At 37.5% G+C, this 20,823-nt stretch overlaps 1 protein-coding gene across 1 annotated transcript; it reads right to left on the reverse strand.

The window, feature by feature from the left end:
* Positions 1–6,726: 6,726 nt before the first annotated feature.
* On the reverse strand, positions 6,727–20,032 carry LOC119501237 (deleted in malignant brain tumors 1 protein-like). The gene is made up of 5 exons (XM_037791474.1): positions 19,675–20,032; positions 18,925–19,218; positions 7,595–7,772; positions 7,184–7,268; positions 6,727–6,810 (listed from the first exon to the last, which is right to left on the reverse strand). The coding sequence occupies exons 1-5, from the start codon at positions 20,030–20,032 to the stop codon at positions 6,727–6,729; spliced, it is 999 nt and encodes a 332-aa protein (XP_037647402.1).
* Positions 20,033–20,823: the final 791 nt, after the last annotated feature.

Genomic DNA, 20,823 nt, shown 5'->3' on the forward strand with positions numbered 1-20,823 from the left:
ATAGTGACACAAAGTGAGGATGTGAGAAATAATCCAAAGCAAAATAACTAATAATTTGTCTTAATAGCTGGTGAATAAAATTATATTCTGAAAAATGAACAGAAAAGCTGAAATCCAAATATTTTGGTCCACTAATGTTTCCAACTACAGAGTTGTCCAATAGCTGCTTCACCTGTTGTAGAAGCTGGCTGTTTATGTGGATCAGACACAGGAACACTTGGAGAGTATAACATCTAACAAAGTGTGCTACCACTGGGTTTATGTTTGATCTCAAGGTGTGTAAATCTAAACTGCACATGGAGTAAAATGTGATACTTTCACTTCACTGTCTGTTTTTAACAGACTTTATTGGCTCCGTCAGCCAGGACAGCTGCAAACCCAGAAGATCATCAGGACTTTTCTAATCTTACTTATTATGTACAATTTTAAAATGACATTTGCATAACAACTTTAATCCTCAACTTTTGTAATATAACTTACTCTACAGGAAAGATAAGCTGACATAGTTTAAGCAGTAAGTTATGAGTCAGTAAGTCACACAGGACCTGACTATGAGCTGATCTAAAGAATAAATCATATTTGACACCTCGACATGATTCAGTTCAAGCTGCCAACACCACCTTCTTCTAAACGTTCTGCTACTACTGAAAACTGACAAAGAATAAATGTACCCCCCCGCCCCCCCTAACACACACACACACACACATCCTCCACAGCCTCGCTCTCCACAGTGATATTTCAATGTCGTACTACTTTGCTTCCATCAGGTGAGTCCAGCCTCTGGTTCAACTGCATCTAAAGAAAATCACAGAGAACTTGTGTAAAGTTATTGTTGGAACTGGGACTATAAATCTGAAGTCAGCCTGTTTTATTGGATACAGCAGGAGGCTTTAGACTCACAAGTCTCTAAACGCTATGCTCAACCAGAGACTGAAGACCATCTCCCTGATTTCATTACTAAAACTGAGTTGAACACATTATAGAGTTAAATATAACAAGCCAAAGTCTTCAGGGTGGTAGGGCTGTCCTCAGCCAAAGAAATTCTTAGTCGACTAACACTCGTAGGATTTTGTTGGCTCATGGATTAGTTGATTTAATCGACAGATCTGTAAAGCTGAGTTCTCCATAAAGAATCACACAGAGGCTCCACTTTAAATTTGCTGTTTAGCAGAGATGTGCTCTGGTTTCTTAGAAATAAGTCGTTCAGCATGAGAAAAGCATAAAAAAATGACTAATCGACTAAAGAAATTTCAGTCAACGAAGACCAAAACGAGTGATTGGTGGACTAATTGAATAAGAGGGGCGGTGACATGCAGAAGTTGTGTGATTGTAAATACTGTCGTAGCAGAAACACATGCACAGAGCTGTTGTTGCTACAGCTGCTCTGCTAACATGCTAACAGACACATACAGACGATTCACTCACTGTTGCTGCTGTTCAATGTTTAAAACATAAGACTATGTGGGAGCTTTCCTCCCGCCGGTAAACGGCTCCAAAATGTGACTCACGGTTGCAGCTTTTATTCCTTTCGTCTGTCCGACTGCTGAGCGGTAGCTCTTCCACTCTGCTTCATGCATTATAGCAGTGGTTCTCAACCTCTCTCATGTCAACGACCCCTAAATTGATACGCATTAGGTCACGGACCCCCATTTGATAAGCTTTCACTTCAGGGGCCTCCCTCTGAAAAGATCTTGGTTGTTAGAGATGATTCAGACCAGAATTCTATAGTTGACAACTACAGTTGAGGAGATAACCGTAGAGGAATAGTCCCCCTTATGACTCTTACTCACTTCTAGACTGAATTCATTATTGAAAATAAACTAATCCCCATTTTTCTGGGGACCCCCCGGAACTCCCTCAAGAACCCCTGGGGGTCCCCAGACCACTAGTTGAGAACCACTGCATTATAGGAGGATTCAGCCGCAGTCACCGAAGAAAACCCGTTCAACATTAGTTGATGTTTGTGGCCAAACATATTTATCAGTTAAAAACAAACTCCGTCTTCACTACGGAGGAGAATGGGAGGGAGCAACATTTCCATTAAGACGCATCCTAGACGACGTCGACCAATAACAGCGTTTTCTCCCCACGTGGCACCCCTGTACGTCCCCACGCATGTAGATAAACGGTTGTGATTGGCCTGTGAGAAGGACATGTAGGGGACGTAGGTTTGTTAGCAGCCGTTAACGTGAGAAGGGTCTATCTGCAGTCTGTATCTGGCAGGTACACGAGACCCCCTGAGATAGCTTCTGGGATTAACGTACTTATTTTAACCCAAACCAGAATGTTTTCCTGAACCTAACCAATTAGTTTCAGCACCTAAAAGTTCTGGTGCCTACATCCAACCAAACTGGGACTGTTTGGAGGGAGTGTCATGTAGTACTGGAGACCCGCAGATAGACTGATAGATTTGTTCTCATCGCCGTTCTACCAACACATTTTATTTCTTTCTAAATGGGTTCTTACAGCCCTTGAACGCAGCGTTGGATTCATGTGGATGGAGAAACTTTTCTTTTGGACCAAGGCCAAGTGAAAAAAACTAACATAGTGAATTATTAGCAACAAACAAAACAACAACATGCCACCAAAGACAACCAAACAAAGCAGTGCAATCTCGGACGAGGAGATCGAAGAGATAAAGAAGGCGCTGAACTTTATGTCTGGAGAAATTGCAACTGTGTCTAAACAGCAAAAACTAATAATGGACTTGATGGGGGAAATTAAGGAGCTGAAGAGACAACATGTTGAGAAGGACAAGAGGATAACCCTCTTAGAGTGCCGGGTGGCGGATCTGGAGCAGTACTCCTGCATAAACGACGTGATCGTTAGCGGGTTGGAGACCAGGCCACGGTCATACGCCCGGGCGGTGACACCAGCGGACGGCGGGGGGCTCACCGAGCCCGACCAACAGTCCCTTGAACAACAGGCGACAGCTTTCTTCAACAACAAAGGCATCTCCATCAACAACACCGACATCGAGTCATGCCACCCTCTCCCCCGGAGGAACAAGAGCGACAAACCGGCCTTAATAATCCGGTTTACCAACAGAAAGCACAAAAATACGCTGCTTAGACAAGGAAGAAAGCTAAAGGGGTCCGACGTTTATGTGAATGAACATCTTACAAAGAAAAACGCAGACATTGCCAGAAAGGCACGCTTTCTAAGGAAGCAGAGGAAAATTCAATCAACGTGGACTGCAAACTGTAAAGTGATCATCAAACTGAACGGGTCACCAGAGGAGGCCAGAGTGCTGGTTATTAGAGAAATTGAAGAATTGGACAAATACCAGTGACATCAGAACAACACAACAAGGTAATCATACCTGTCTGTGGAAAATGGGTTCTTGTGGAATCACATAACATTCACTGAACATTATCTGAACACAATATGCATGAACTGGAACTGGAAGATATTGATCCTGACAATAACTTTTTTAACCATCTAAACAACACATGTTGCTACTACACCGATGAACAGTATAACAGCAATGTGAAGTCAGCTCAAGGAATGTCAATTATTCACTTCAACAGTAGAAGCTTATATGCTAATCACCAAAACATCAAAGAATACTTAGGTCAATTCACAAAACAATTCAATGTCATTGCAATATCTGAAACCTGGCTCAATTCTGAGAAAGTAGCAGATTTCGAGTTGAAAGGATATGAATTCAATTACATGAACAGGAAGAGCAAAAAAGGAGGGGGTGTGGCCCTGTACGTGAAAAATAGTCTGAAATATAAGATTTTAGAAAACATGTCAACCACTATTGATGATGTGATGGAATGCATCACTGTAGAGATCTGCATGGAAAACCAAAGAAATGTGATGGTCAGTTGTGTATACAGAGCACCAGGAGCCTGCATTGAAACTTTTAAAGACAGTATGGAGAAAATATTTGCCAAAACTAATCAGAAGGTTACATTCATTTGTGGGGACTTCAATATAGACCTGCTAAATCCTAACAAACACAAAATGACAGACGAATTTATTAACACAATGTATAGTATGAGTTTATATCCACTGATCACCAAACCAAGCAGAATAACAGCACACTGTGCCACTCTAATCGACAATATATTTACAAATTACATGGAAAGTAGCTTAGTGAGCGGGCTGCTGATGAATGACATCAGTGACCATTTGCCAGTTTTTGTGATCCATGACTGTGATTGTGGAAAAGAGAAGGAGAACCATAAAATCAAATATAGGAGATTGAGAACAGAAGAATCCATAAATGCATTCAGAACCGAATTGCTATCACAAAACTGGAAAACCCTCTATGAAGGAAATTATGTTGATACAGCATATGAAACATTTCTAAATATATTTAAGTCATTATATGACAAAAACTGTCCAATAAAACAAGATAATGCTAGGAATAATAACACAAATAGACCATGGATCACAAAGGGACTGCAAAATGCCTGTAAAAAAAAGAATACTCTATTTAGACAATTCATAAAATGTAAAACTAAAGAGGCAGAACATAAATATAAGAAATACAAAAATAAATTAACTAATATTATGAGGATATGCAAGAAGGAATATTATACCAAATTACTAGAAAATAACAAAAACAATATAAAAGGCATATGGAATATATTAAACAGTATTATTAGAAACCGTTCGACTAGCTCAAGTTACCATGAATATTTTATTGATAATGATAGGTCTTTAAATGATATGAATGATGTGGTTAATGGGTTTAATGAAGTTTTTGTAAATGTGGGACCAAAGTTGGCAGGAAAAATCAATGACACGTCTCCAAAGGATGGGGAGGTTGTTGAAAGCCACATTGCAAGAAATTCAAACTCAATTTATATCAAAGCTATAGACAGAAAAGAAATCATAGACATAGTTAACAAGTGCAAGAATAAAATATCTACTGACTTGAATGGAATTGATATGACGATAGTCAAGAAAGTCATTGACAGTATTGCAAACCCCCTAACCTATATTTGTAACTTATCATTCATAACTGGCACATTTCCACATAAAATGAAAACTGCTAAAGTTATTCCATTATATAAAACTGGGGACAAACATAATTTCACTAACAGGCCTGTATCTTTACTTTGCCAGTTCTCTAAAATATTGGAGAAACTGTTCATTGGAAGATTAGATAACTTCATTGACAAGCACCATTTACTGACAGACAGTCAATACGGGTTCAGAGCAAACAGATCAACAGCAATGGCATTAATGGAGCTAACAGAAGAAATAACCAGTTGTATTGATAACAAGAAGTATGCGGTAGGAGTATTTATAGATTTAAAAAAAGCATTTGACACCATTGATCATGATATATTATTCAATAAAATGGAAAGGTATGGTATAAGAGGGGTAGTGCTGAACTGGTTGAGAAGTTATATAGGAAACAGGCAGCAGTACGTGCAAATAGGGGACTACAAATCAACATGCTCAGGTATTACTTGTGGGGTCCCGCAGGGATCAGTATTGGGTCCAAAATTGTTTATTATGTATATAAATGACATAGGTAGGGTATCAAAGACACTGAATTTAGTTTTATTTGCAGATGACACAAATATTTTTTGTTCTGGGGAAAATCTGCAGCAGCTTTTGGAGGTGGCCACATCAGAAATCAGAAAATTGCAACGGTGGTTTGACAGAAATAAATTGTCATTAAATTTGGACAAAACTAAATTTATGTTATTTGGAAACCAAAAAATAGACATACCAGTACAAATGATAATAGATGATGTGACTATTGAAAGAGTATATGTAAATAAATTTCTGGGTGTAATACTGGACCACAAAATCTGCTGGAAACCTCAGATAAATTATGTAAGAACAAAGCTGGCAAAGAGCATAGCAGTCTTAGGGAAAACAAGACACACACTGGATCATAAATCACTGCACATTCTGTATTCTTCACTTGTATCACCATATCTGAATTACTGTGTAGAAGTTTGGGGTAACACTTATAAAAGCAACTTACAACCATTATGCATACTACAGAAGAGAGCAATCAGGATAGTAAATAATGTGGGATATAGGGAACACACGAACACACTATTTTTGAAGTCACATGCACTGAAATTTATGGATTTGGTCAAATTTAAAACCGCAATAATTATGTTTAAAGCAAGACATAATTCACTTCCGGGCAATATTCAAAAAATGTTTTGTGACAGGGAGGGGGGTTATAATTTAAGAGGAAAATTTAATTTTAAAAAGCATTGTGTTCGTACAAAAAAGAAGAGTATGTGTATTTCAGTTTGTGGGGTGGATTTGTGGAATGGGTTAGGTGATGGGTTGAAGGGGAGCACAAATATAAATCAATTTAAAAAGCTATACAAGAAAGATATTTTTGGGAGGTATATGGTTGAAGAAGAGTTGTGTTAAAGGTTGGTTATATACTTTTTAACTCTGGATGTATTTGTGGGTTGTAAATAAACTTGGGATGCTGTTCATATATTCAACTTGGGATGTAAATTAATCTGGGATAGTTTTTATATTATATTATATTATGATACATGAGTTAATAGAGGAGAAGTGAGAAAGGGGTAGGGTAATATAAGTTTTTCTTCTATCTACTCCTTTTCGAACACTATAACTCTTGTTTTGTTTGTTATTATTTTGTATCTGTTTTTATTTATTATATGTTCGAAATAAAGTCTTTCATTCATTCATTCATTCAAATCTCCAGAGGATCGGTAGGAGGAGATCTCCGATCAGACTAGGAGGCTCTAACCTGATTGGACTTCACACCAGGTCTTCCTGCTCCTCTCTGTATTCTGTCTGTGCTGCAGCGTCTGTGATGTTCTCATACACAGGACAAGAGTCTAACTGATGGGGAGAGACGACAACATGACGCTCAATGAAATTCATTCATGAAACCTGCATATATTAACATTTTATCATCATGTTTTAAAGTAAATTATTTGCTGAAATTGTGTTATGGCCAAATTCACTTCACACCTTCACTTTCTAGATCATTTATTAGTTATTATAAATGTGATATGGAGAAGTTAAGTCGATAGCACGTCTCTCTCTCTCTCACCTCTATCTCTTCAGGTTCATGTGGTTCAGTGGATTGAGTCCAACAACAACAACAAACACAGAATGTGACATAATGAAATTCATGACATTAAAACTAAAGGAAGTTAGAGAAAGAAAATAAAAGAGCGGTGACTGAACTGATGGATTTTTATTGTTGTACCTCGTCCACAGACTCAGGAGAAGCAGAGGAATCAGCATCAAGACCACCAGAGTCGACCTGATAATCATCATCATTGCTGGATCCCCTAGAAATATACACAGATATGTGATTCACCCCACTAGTATCAGACTGATACATCACTTTGCCAGGTGATAGGGTCTGTTAGTCAGTCAGTCAGTCAGTGTCATCAACCTCTGACATGATGGAGGTTCCTCCCTGAACACAGCTACAGAAGCAATACCAATGACTATTTTGTCCCTGATTAATTCATTTCTTACGGCTCCATATTCACATGTAGCGGCTTTCTCCCTGAGTCGAGTCACAAAACAGTCTATTGTCTAATCTTCATCTTACTTGCAACAGCCAAAGACGTAGAACTCATACATCACATTTTTTGCAGGTTTAAAGTACCGTTCCAATGCGTCCAGTATGACGGTAACGTCTGTTTGCTCCTCGTCACTCAGATTCAAGTTGTGCTTGTAAACACACTCCGGACACTCCGCTCCCATAACACTCCTCAGCGTTGACACCTGAACTTCTCCAGACTTGGCAAACCAGCTGTAGCTAGGACAAAATCTTATGCTATATCCTGAAAACTTCCCAATTTGCACTCAGATTGCCACTGAGCGTCATCGGCGCTGGCGGGGGTATGATCGTGGCTATGGCTATCCACCACCGCTCCAACTCTGCTGTAGAGCTAGTTAGCATTAGCAAACAATAAACTTGCAGAACTCACTTGGCAGCTCAATATTCATGCAGGTAGTCAATCTCTGAATCAAAACTCCACTTCTGACACCATGTTTGGGGCTCGTGGTGTTACAAAGACGAGACGGATCATAATGTTAGTTGACTACAAGCTTTAGTGGCTGCTAGACGGAATACAACAACTGCTGCCACGTGGCAGAACAAGGCTTGTCATCATTGAAGGCCATCTCAATGCAATGAGATATCGGGATGAGATTCTGCAGCCAGTGGCGATCCCATATCTCCACAATCTGGGACCTAACTTCATCCTCCAAGATGACAACGCTCGCCCCCCACAGAGCCAGGGTTATCACAGACTACCTCCACAATGTGGGAGTAGAGAGAATGGAACGGCCTGCCAAGAGTCCAGACCTCAACCCAATTCAACACTTGTAGGATCAGCTTGGGCGTGCTGTACGTGTTAGAGTGACCAACACAACCACGCTGGCTGACCTGCAACGAATCCTGGTTGAGGAATGGAACGCCATCCCACATCAACGTGTGACCAGGTTGGTGACCAGCATGAGGAGGAGGGTGCCAGGCTGTTGTGGCTGCGTATGGATCTTCCACCTGCTACCGAGGCTCCTGATGGTGTATTAAATGAATAAAGTGTAAAATAGCCAATATGTCTTGTTTGTTCCTTGTTACTGATAGAGAGTTCAATCATCCAATCCACCAAATAACTCACTCAAGAGTCAATTCCAACAGGAGAATACACCTTTTAGCATCGGCAGAGAATTTTGGCAAATTTTACTTGGGCGCTCCCCACATAATCAGCTGTGCTACTCATCCCACAAATACATTATCCTTACAAGTTGGACATCATTGTGAAGGTAAATAAACAGGCTTTCCAACAATGTAAAATACAATGCTAATTGGCATTGTATAGAGACATAATCCTCCTAACACAAATTTCCAAACTTTTATTTCCGAGTTTACTATACTGTGCCTTTTTTTTCTACTTTTATCGACTTGCTATACTATGACATTTTTTCCAACATATTATACTTTGACTTTTTTCAACATACAATGCTATTACTTTTTTGTCATACAATACCAGGACTGCTTAAACTTTTTTTCAACATAATATATTATGACTTTTTTTCGACATGCTATGCTATGACTCTTTTCGACACACTATGTATAGTATGTCATTTTTTTCGACATGTTATATATATATGACTTTTTTGCAACATGCTATACTATGACATTTTTCAACATACTGTACTATGACATTTCTATGAGTCTTTTTTTCGACATGCAATACCATGACTTTTTTTGAATATGCTATACATTTTTGACATACTATACTATGACATTTTTTCAACATAGTTTACTATGACTTTTTTTCGACACACTATACTATGTCATTTTATCAATATACTATACTATGACTTTTTTGACACACTATACAAGGCCTTTTTTTATGACTCTTTTTTTGACATACTGTACTATGACATTTCTTTGACATATTATATTATGACTTTATTTCGAAATATTATACTATGACTACTTTTTTCAAAATATTCTCATATGACTTTTTTCGACATACAAAACTAAGACTTGTTTTTGGTCAAACTATACTATGACTGCTTAAACTTTTTTTTTTACATGAATTACTATGACCTTTTTTTTGACATACTGTACTATGACTTTTTTCGACACACTATGTCATTTTTTTGACATACTACACTCTGACTTTTTTCAACATACTGTATTATGACATTTCTATGACTCTTTTTTCGACGTACTATACTATGATTTTTTGTTTTGAATATGCTTTACTATGACTTTTTTTCGACTCACTATACTCTTTTTGACATATTATGGTAAATGGTAAATGGACTTACTTTTATATAGCGCTTTTCTAGTCTTCCGACCACTCAAAGCGCTTAATATATTATGCTAAGACCTTTTGGACATATTTTACTATGACTTCTTTTTTTGACATACTATTCTATGACTTTTTTTTCAACATATTATACTTTCTTTTTTTCCGATATACTATGCCTTGACATATTATACTATCACTTTGTTTAAACATACTATACTATGACTTTTTTTCGACATGCTATACTGTGACATTTTATTTCGACATACTATACAAAGTTTTTTTCCGGCATACTATACTATGGCTTTTTTGTTGACATACTATATTATGAAATTATTTTTGATATACTATACTATGACTTTTTTCGACACACTATACTATGACTTTTTTTACATACAATATTATACATTTTTTGTCGACATACTATATTATGACATTGCTTTTGATATACTATACTATGTTTTTTTTCGACATATAATACAATTACTTTTTTCGACACACTATACTGAGTTTTTGTCGACACACTATACTGAGTTTTTGTCGACATACTATACTATGAGTTTTTGTCGACATACTATACTATGACTTTTTTCAACATAGTATATTTTGACTTTTTTTGACTTACTATACTATGATTTTTCTTTTACATATTATACTATGACATTTTTCTCTGACAGACTATACTGTGACTTTTTTTCAGATATACTATACAATTTAATTTTTCTCGGCATAATACATTATGACATAATTTTTGATATACTATACTATGTATTTTGTCGACATATTATACTATGACTTTTTTTGACGTACTATACATGTCAAAAGAACGGGCAGAGGGACGCAATTGCTGACCAGGGGAATCTAAAAGTTAAACCCGAAGGATAACCACAAAAATCGCAAGCGATTGAAAGGGAGAGGGGACACAGCAAATGAAAACAGGCCAAAAAGGAAAGCTCCCTACACTCAATATATCTTGAAAAAACTAAAACTAAAACACTGCTGCCAAGCAGCTGACTAGAACATAAAGGAAACAAAGGAACCAGCGAAGGCAGGCCACACAGACCTAACCCACTCTAAGAGACTACAGCTCTGAGAAGAACCTAAATGGTGAGCAACTGGTGACTTTTTTTCGTCATGCTATACTATAATTTTTTTCCAACAGACTATACAATTCCATTTTTTTTTACATACTGTACTATGATTTTTTTTCGAAATACTGTACTATGATATTTTTATGACTCTATTATCGAAATACTATACCTTGACATTTTTTATGACTTTCTTTCAATGCTATGACTTTTTAAACTTTTTTTTCAACATACTATATTATGACATTATTTTTTATATACTATACTACGTTTTTTTCCCGACATATTATACTACGATTTTTTCCGACATACTATACTTTGACTTTTTTCCTGACTTATTATACTGTGACTTTTTTTCGTCATAATATACTATCATTTCATACAACATACTATGCTTTTTTTTATATGTTATTCTATGACTTTTTTCGTCATGCTATACTATGAATCTTTTCCGACATACTATACCAATACATTTGTTTGAATAACTGTACTATGATCTATTTTCGACACACTGTACTATGACTTTTTCTAACATATGATACTTTGACTTTTTTAACATACTATACTATGACTTTTTTTCGACATACTATACTATGATTTTTTTTCAATATGCTATAATATGACTTTTTTCTTGACATACTATACTATGATGTTTTCGATATACTATACTATGACGTTTTATTCGACGTACTACATTGTGACTTTTTTATAACGTTTTTTAGAGATGCTATACTAATACTAAACCGTGACTTTTTTTCGATATATTTTACTGTGACTTTTTTTCCGACATGTTATACTATCATTTTATTCAACATACTATGCTATGACTTTTTTTTCGACGTTATTTTTTGTCATTTTTTCTACATGCTATATTATGACCTTCTCGACATACATTACTATGACTATTTACAACATATCATATGGTGACTTTTCGCCACATTTTACTATAACTTTTTTCGATGTTATTCTTTTACTTTTTTTCAACAAGTCTTAAAGGGACTATTTGTAACTTTCAGAAATGCTTGTAAACAGCGACACCTGTGGCCGTTAAGTCAACGAAAGTCAGCGTTGGGTTCGCGCTTGATCGCTCTAAATAGACATGAATGAGCATCGCTCAACACAGTGAAGCGACACACGTCAGCTAAAACCACAATATCACTCATTCACCTGCTCTATATTTCAGCTGCTTGGCAGTAATGTTAGCTGACCAGACAAAGGTCTCTCCATGAATCAATGCTGATCTTAGTGTTGGCTTTTCCTGCCTCAGCGCCGGTGCCGGGGCTCTGAAGCAGCAGGGCTCTGAAGCAGCGGGGCTCCGCAGCGAGAAACGTTATCGTCTCTCGACCGCAGCCGGAGTGAGCAGGAAGACACCGGCAACCGGTCGGAGACGATAATGTTTCTCGATGCGGACCCCCGTCACTTCACAAGACACGGGAAACCTCTGTTGGTCTGGAGGAGCTGCAGCATTTATTTCTGCACAAACGTCCACTTTTATATTCACTAGATATTCTCAGAGCTAAACTAACTCTTCTGCAGTGTGTAGTGCGCGCGCGTTCACGTCTAGAGGTGGAGCGGGACAGCGAGAACGCGCGCGCTGTCTGAGTGAAGGCAAGCAGGCAACGGAGCAGAGATTTCAGCCACACGCGAGCGCGATGTATTTTTTCTTTTACTTTTTTTCCGACATAGTACACTGTGACTTTTTTTCGTCACAGTATACTATAATTTTATTTAACATTTCCATATACTGTGCTATGTTGTCAACATACTAGACTATGACTTTTTTTTCGACAAACTATACAATGATTTTTTATTCAACATACTATACTTTGACTATTTACAACATATCATATGATGACTTTTTCCGAAGTACTGTACTATTACTTTTTTTGACATACTATACTATTACTCTTTATGGCTCTTTTTTCGATATTCTATACTACGAATTTTTTCAACATATTACACTGTAACAGTTTTTGACAAACTATACGATGACTTTTTTCAACGTTATTCTATGATTTTTTCCCCCCGAAATGCTATACAATGAAAATAATTTTGCCATACTATGCAATGACTTTTTTTTTTTACGACAAAGTATATAATGCTATATACATTCTACACTATGACCAAACTCTATAACCCTAACCCTACCAAAACTTAACCAAGTAGTTTGGTCGCCTAAACCTAACCAAGTGGTTTTGTTGCCTAAACCTAACCAAATAGTTGTGTTGCCTAAACATAACCAATTGGTTTTGTTGTCAAAATGTAACCAAGTAGTTTTGTTGTGTAAACCTAACCATTTGATTTTGTTGCCTAAACCTAACCAAGTAATTTTGTTGCCTAAACTTAACCAAGTAGTTTTGTTGCTTAAACCTAACCAAGACGTTTTGTTGCCTAAACCTAACCAAGGAACTTTGTTGCCTAAACCTAACTAAGTTGTTTTGTTGCCTAAACCTAACCAAGTAGTTTTGTTGCCTAAACCTAACTAAGTTGTTTTGTTGCCTAAACCTAACTAAGTTGTTTTGTTGCATAGAACTAACCAAGTAGTTTTGTTGCCCAAACACAGCCAAGTAGTTTTGTTGCCTTATTTTAACAAAGTAGTTTAGTTGCCTAAACCTAACCAAGAAGTTTGTGTTGCCTACATCTAACTAAGTAGTTTTATTTCCTTATCCTATCCAAGTAGTTTTGTTGCCTAAACCTAACCAAGTAGTTTTACTGCCTAAACCTAAGCATATGTTTTGTTGCCTAATCCTAACCAAGTATATTTGTTGCCAAAACCTAGCCAAGTTGTTTTGTTACCAAAACCTAGTGAAGTAGGTTTGTTGCCAAAACCTAGCCAAGTAGTTTTTTGCCTAAACCTAACCAAGTTGTTTTGTTGTCAGAACCTAGCCAAGTAGTATTTTTGCAAAACCCTAGCCAAGTAGTTTTGTTGCCTAAACATAACCAAGTAGTTTTGTTGCCTAAACCTAACTAAGTTGCTATGTTGCCTAATGCTTACCAAGTAGTTTTGTTCCTTAAACCTAACCAAGCAGTTTTATTGACAAAAGCTAACCAAGTAGATTTGTTTCTTAAACCTAACCAAGTAATTTTATTGCCAAAAGCTAACCAAGTAGATTTGTTTCTTTAACCTAACCAAGTATGTTTGTTGCCTAAACCTAACTAAGTTGTTTTGTTGCATAAAGCTAACCAAGTAAATTTGTTCCTTAAACCTAACCAAGTAGTGTTTTTGCCAAAACCTAGCCAAGTAGTTTGGTTGCCTAATCCTATAACCAAGTAGTTTTTTTGCCTAAACCTAACCAAGTAGTTTTGTTACCTAAATTAACAGAGTAGTTGTGTTACCAACACCTAGCCAAGTATTTTTTTTGCCTAAACCTATATAGGTCGTTTTTCTTTTGCCTAAACCTAACAAAACAGTTTTGTTGCCTAAACCTATCAATGTAGTTTAGTTGCATTAACCTAACCAAGTAGTTTTGTTGCCAAAACCTAGCCAAGTAGTTTTGTTGCCAGAACCTATCCAGGTAGTTTTTTTGCCTAAACCTAACCCAGAAGTTTTGTTGCCTAATCGTAACCAAGTATATTTTTTTGCCAAAACCTAGCCAAGTAGGTTTGTTGCCAAAACCTAGCCAAGTAGGTTTGTTGCCAAAACCTAGCCTAGTAGTTTTTATGCCTATACCTAACAAAGTTGTTTTGTTGCCAGAACCTAGCCAAGTAGTATTTTTGCAAAACCTAACCAAATAGGTTTGGTGCCTAAACATAACCAAGTAGTTTTGTTGCATAAACCTAACTAAGTTGCTATGTTGCCTAATTCTTACCAAGTAGATTTGTTCCTTAAATCTAACCAAGTAGTTTTATTGCCAAAAGCTACACAAGTAGATTTGTTTCTTAGACCTTTCCAAGTAGTTTTATTGCCAAATGCTAACCAAGTAGATTTATTCCTTAAACCCAACCAATTAGTTTTATTGCCAAAAGCTAACCAAGTAGATTTGTTCCTTAACCTATCAAAGTAGTTTAGTTGCATTAACCTAACCAAGTAGTTTTGTTGCCAAAACCTAGCCAAGTAGTGTTGTTGCCAGAACCTATCCAGGTAGTTTTTTGCCTAAACCTAACCCAGAAGTTTTGTTGCCTAATCGTAACCAAGTATATTTTTTTGCCAAAACCTAGCTAAGTAGGTTTGTTGCCAAAACCTAGCCAAGTAGGTTTGTTGCCAAAACCTAGCCAAGTAGTTTTTATGCCTACACCTAACAAAGTTGTTTTGTTGCCAGAACCTAGCCAAGTAGTATTTTTGCAAAAACCTAACCAAATAGTTTTGGTGCCTAAACATAACCAAGTAGTTTTGTTGCATAAACCTAACTAAGTTGCTATGTTGCCTAATTCTTACCAAGTAGATTTGTTCTTAAATCTAACCAAGTAGTTTTATTGCCAAAAGCTACCCAAGTAGATTTATTCCTTAAACCCAACCAATTAGTTTTATTGCCAAAAGCTAACCAGGTAGATTTGTTTCTTAAACCTAACCAAGTAGGTTTGTTGCCAAAACCTAGCCAAGTGGTTTTTGTTGCCTACACTTAACCAAGTAGTTGTGTTAACTAAACCTAGCCAAGTAGTTTTGTTTCCTAAATCTAACCAAGTAGTTTTTTCTTGCAAAAACCTAGCCAAGTAACTTTGTTGCCTAAACCTAACTAAGTTGTTTTGTTGCGTAAAGCTAACCAAGTAGATGTATTCCTTAAACCTAACCAAGTAGTTTTGTTGCCAAAACCTAGCCAAGTAGTTTCGTTGCCTGAACCTATCCAAGTAGTTTTGTTGCCTGAACGTATCCAGGTAGTTTTGTTGCCTAAACTTAACCAAATAGTTTTGTTGCCTAAACCTTACAAAGTAGTTTCATTGCCTAAACCTAACCAAGTAGTTTTGTTGCCTAATCCTAACCAAGTATATTTGTTGCCAAAACCTAGCCAAGTAGTTTTGTTCCCTAAATTTAACCAAGTAGTTTTGTTGCCAGAACCTAGCCAAGTAGTTTTGATGCCAAAACCTAGCCAAGTAGTTTTGTTGCATGAACCTATCCAAGTAGTTGTTGCCTGCGCGTATCCAGGTAGTTTTGTCGAATAAACCTATTCAAGACGTTTTGTTGCCTAAACCTAACCAATTCGTTTTATTGCCTAAACCTAACCAAGTAGTTTTAATGCCTAATCCTAATCAAGTATATTTGTTGCCAAAACCTAGCCATGTAGTTTTGTTGCCTAAACCTAGCCAAGTAGTTTTGTTACCTAAACCTAACCAAGTAGTTTGGTTGTCTAAACCTAATCAAGAGGATTTGTTTTCTTAACCTTTCCAAGAAGATTTGTTGCCAAAACCTAACCAAGTAGTTTTGTTGCATTTTGTTTTGTTTTGTTTTACAACGATAACCATGTGTTTAAAACCTTTTAAAACTGCGACTGTAATCCGTGAGAAAATGTGTTTTCCTCAAAACGTAATTGAGAATGCAGTTTATTTGTATGGGAATGGAATTTTTCAGGAGACGAGGGTTTTGCATGTGTCTTTGAATTTGAGGAGATTTTATTTTATGTTATAAAGTCATTATAAAATGTATGCTGTTGATGTGAATGTATGCATTATAGACTGACCAATACGTATATACAGCGGGTAAAATAAGTATTGAACATGTCACCATTTTTCTCAGTAAATATATTTCCAAAGGCGCTATTGACATGAAATTTTCACCAGATGTTGGTAACAACCCAAGTAATCTATACATACAAAGAAACCAAAACAAATAAGTTCAGAAATTAAGTTATGTGTAATAATGTGAAATGACACAGGGAAAACGTATTGAACACATGAGGAAAGGGAGGTGCAAAAAGGCATGGAAAGCCAAGACAACAGCTGAAATCTATCAGTAATTAGAAAGCAATCCGACCTCTTGTCAGTGCAAATTAATATCAACTAGTTCAGTCCCAACTGATGGCCTATAAAAAGGTGTCTCATGACCAAGGTGTCACACAAGAAACATCTCATGATGGATAAAAGCAAAGAGCTCTCTCAAGACCTTCGCAACCTTATTGTTGCAAAACATACTGATGACATTGGCTACAGACGCATTTCTAAACTTCTGAATGTTCTAGTGAGCACTGTTGGGGCCATAATCCGGAAGTGGAAAGAACATAATTTCATCATTAACTGGCCACGACCAGGTGCTCCTCGCAAGATTTCTGACAGAGGAGTGAAAGAATTATCAGAAGATTTGTCCAAGAGCCAAGGACCACTTGTGGAGAGATTCAGAAAGACCTGGAATTAGCAGGTACAATTGATTCAAAGAAATCAATAAGTAATGCACTCAACCGCCATGGCCTGTATGCACGCTCACCACGCAAGACTCCATTCCTTAAGAAAAGAATGTTGAAGCTCGTTTAAAGTTTGCTGCACAAAATTTGGACAAACCTGTGAAATACTGGGAGAATATAGTCTGGTCAGATGAGAGCAAAATTGAACTCTTTGGATGCCATAATACACACCAAGTTTCGAGGACAAATGGCACTGCACATCACCCTAAAAACACCATACCAACAGTGAAGTTTAGAGGTGGGAACATCATGGTGTGGGGCTGCTTTTCAGCATACGGTACTGGCAAACTTCACATAATTGAAGGAAGGATGAATGGAAAAATGTACCGAGACATTCTTGATAAAAATCTGCTGCCATCTACCAGGATGATGAAGATGAAACGAGGGTGGACATTTCAGCAAGACAATGATCCCAAACGCACAGCCAAGGAAACTCTCAATTGGTTTCACAGATAGAAAATAAAGCTGCTAGAATGGTCCAGCCAATCACCTGACTTGAATCCAATTTAAAATCTATGGAAAAAACTGAAGATCAGATTTCATAGAAGAGGCCCACGGAACCTTCAAGATTTGAATAATGTTTGTGTGGAAGAATGGGCCAAAATCACACCTGAGCAATGCATACGACTAGTTTCTCCATACAGGAGGCGTCTTGAAGCTGTCATTACCAACAAAGGCTTTTGTACAAAGTATTAAATAAATATCAATAAGCGTGTTCAATATTTTTTCCCTGTGTCATTTCACATTATTACACATAACTTAATTTCTGAACTTATTTATTTTGTTTTGTATGTATAGATTACTCGGGTTGTTACCAACATCTGGTGAAAATTTCATGTCAATAGCACCTTTGGAAATATATTTACTGAGAAAAAATAGTGATGTGTTCAATACTTATTTACCCGCTGTATATGTATATAAAATGTGTCAGTAAATATCCCACTCGTGAAAGCTTCTATGTGTCTTAAAAAAAGCGGTTGTTAACAAGTGGCTGAATTACAATATGCTGAAAGGTTATTATGGGATTTTAGCCCAATGATGTCATAAACATGCTGACTACTGAAGCTTTAAGAGAAATGTATTTGAATGGAAATCTGTGAGATGGTAGTTTCTACAAGGAAAACCCCAAGATGGTTAAGGTTAGGATAAGTCTCTGGGCAGCGAGTCTCGCGAGAGTTTCTGCAGAACTCAGATCAGATTTTGCAATTTTTGGGTTACCTTCTAGACATGACCCTTTTTACGTTAATCAGTGAGTTTTATAAATTGCATTTTTTTCCTAGAGACTTAAGTCTAAGACCTAATTAGGTCTGCAGCAATCCCAAAAGCAGTCTTGATAAAATCTTTTAGCATGACCATAACCAGGACTTTAGTTTTTTAGCTTGTTTGTGGTATTGTGTGTTTGTATTGTGTTTTAGGTGTACTCCTGTCTGTTTCTCCAAGCTGGGGGCGTGCTGACTGTCATCTACTGTAGGTAATACACACTATGGAGAAGTACCTCATACCACCCCACTTCAAAAGATCAGAACTATCCCTCTAAGAAACCAATCTTTTGTAATGTGTCTGTAATTGTAGAAAGTAGTTCTCAGAGACAACACAGAGGACATGACCTTAGTGTCCTCAGCCAGATTTAATGGCCTTGCTATATTACTGTACTGGACTATGTTTCTTTCTGTTGGATTATTCTTGGTATTGCTATTCTATGTTCTGTGTTGTGTTGTCTTATTTTATTTATTCATTCATTTGTCTTACCTCTAACAGAGAGTCTGAGAGAATCACTTAGGGGGGAGCTGAAGTCTCGACTTGAAACCGTTGTCTGATACTGGCACTGGTACGATCCTTCGTTGTCAAAGTCCACCTGTAAGATGCTGAAGGAAGTAGAATTGGTACTTGATGTTTGGGTCTTTCTGAAGGAGCCTGAGGTCTGCTGCAGGGTGAATGTTCCTCCTACATGCTGAGTTGAGATCGAGCAAGTGATGGCTACGTCCTGACCCCAGGTAACGTTACCAATGGGATTCATGGAGATGCTGGGCTTCTGGAGGCTTGCTGAAAGAAAACACAACAATATATAATGTGAAATTAATTATATGTTGATCTTGGCTGTACTAGTGTTGTTTTTTCATCTTTCTTCAATAAGCATGTACTTAATAGCGGGAAGAGGGCACAGCAGCTGCCTGCCAAAACCCACATACAATACAACCCATCACTCACGATCGCATTACTGAATTCACCTCTAGCGCCACCATGAGGTTGGTATATTTAGTCTTTAATATAAATGTCTTAACAACTACCTGATGGATTGTCATGCAATTTGGTAGAGACATTCATGGTTCTCCCCTGAATACACCTCTAGCGCCACCATGAGGTTGGTATTTTTAATTTTTAATAAAAATGTCTTGACAACTATTGGATGGATTGTCATAAAAAAATTGAACAGATATTCATGGTACTTTGGAGCTAGATTAAAAGTCTAGCTGAAAATCATTAAAAAAGAATTCTCACCTGAACAGATAACACCAGCATCCTCAGAGTGTCCACAGTTGTGGCTCCCAAATCCTCGATGCTGACACTCTGTTACAGACCTTTCACCTCCTGAGCAGCCCACATCATCAAGCCAGATCGATCCGGTTCCTTCACCAAAGTGGGCCGACTGATGGGCACTCAGTGCTGTACCACAGCCCAACTCCCTGCACACTACCTCAGTATCATTTAAGTCCCAATCGTCATCACAGACTGTTCCCCAGGAACTGTTGTAATAGATTTCAACTCTTCCAGAGCACAGAGTAGACCCAGCCAATCTGATCAGCACACCTAGCCACAGAACACAGAAGACAAACCATTGCCGGTTATGATTAACCATCTGAGACCCACAATAGACCTATTTAGTCTACTTTAGGAGGGCCAGGGGGTCTTTAGGAGGGCCAGGGGGTCTTTAGGGGGTCCAGGGGGTCTTTCGGGGGAGATAGCAGGTTAACAGTAGGTGTCACATAGAAGTGGTGTACATCATCTGAAAGCTGGAAACCTGAAGATTAATCTGAGATGCAGCTCAGCACAATAAATAAATAAATACACTTGGGATCAAAAACCTTTGACATTTGGAGATTTCTGCATTTTTCGGCGATTGGATGAGGATCACTTCTGTTGTGTAAACTGTTCAGAAACCCCCTTGTTGTCAATCTAGCTAGGAAAGCCATCCATCCTCTGAATGCTCTAGGTCTCTAGTTTAATCCATCCATCCTCTGAATGCTCTAGGTCTCTAGTTTGATCCATCCATCCTCTGAATGCTCTAGGTCTCTAGTCTGATCCATCCATCCTCTGAATGCTCTAGGTGTTAATTTACATACCTTGCATCACTCACAGACTGCGAGTAAGATGTGATGTTTTTCACAGTAGATCAAACACTCGATAAAGTTCTTTGCTTTCGTTACAGTTTAATTATCAGTTTATTGAGCAACATTTCACACTCTAAAATCAGGCTGCGGGGTGTGGTTACCAGCTCTTTTTTCAGTGCTGCATCTGAGCAGCTCATCACAAGCAAAAAAAGACTAGATATCTAAATATACAGAAAAGGATCCACTTATTCAAAATGCTTCATCCAAATGTTTTCTCACCTGAACAGATAACACCAGCATCCTCAGAGTGTTTACAGTT

The sequence above is a fragment of the Sebastes umbrosus genome, chromosome 14, assembly GCF_015220745.1.
Source record: "Sebastes umbrosus isolate fSebUmb1 chromosome 14, fSebUmb1.pri, whole genome shotgun sequence".
Classification (NCBI taxonomy): Eukaryota; Metazoa; Chordata; class Actinopteri; order Perciformes; family Sebastidae; genus Sebastes; species Sebastes umbrosus.

Bases quoted from the DNA above. Each gene is read 5' to 3' on its own strand.
- LOC119501237 (XM_037791474.1), bottom strand. From the start codon at position 20,032: ATGGTTAATCATAACCGGCAATGGTTTGTCTTCTGTGTTCTGTGGCTA. The intron at 7,269-7,594 runs GTACTTTAAACC...GTATATTTCTAG, and splicing joins ATACTGGACGCATTGGAACG to GGGATCCAGCAATGATGATG. The intron at 6,811-7,183 runs GTACAACAATAA...TCTCCCCATCAG, and splicing joins CTCCTGAGTCTGTGGACGAG to TTAGACTCTTGTCCTGTGTA.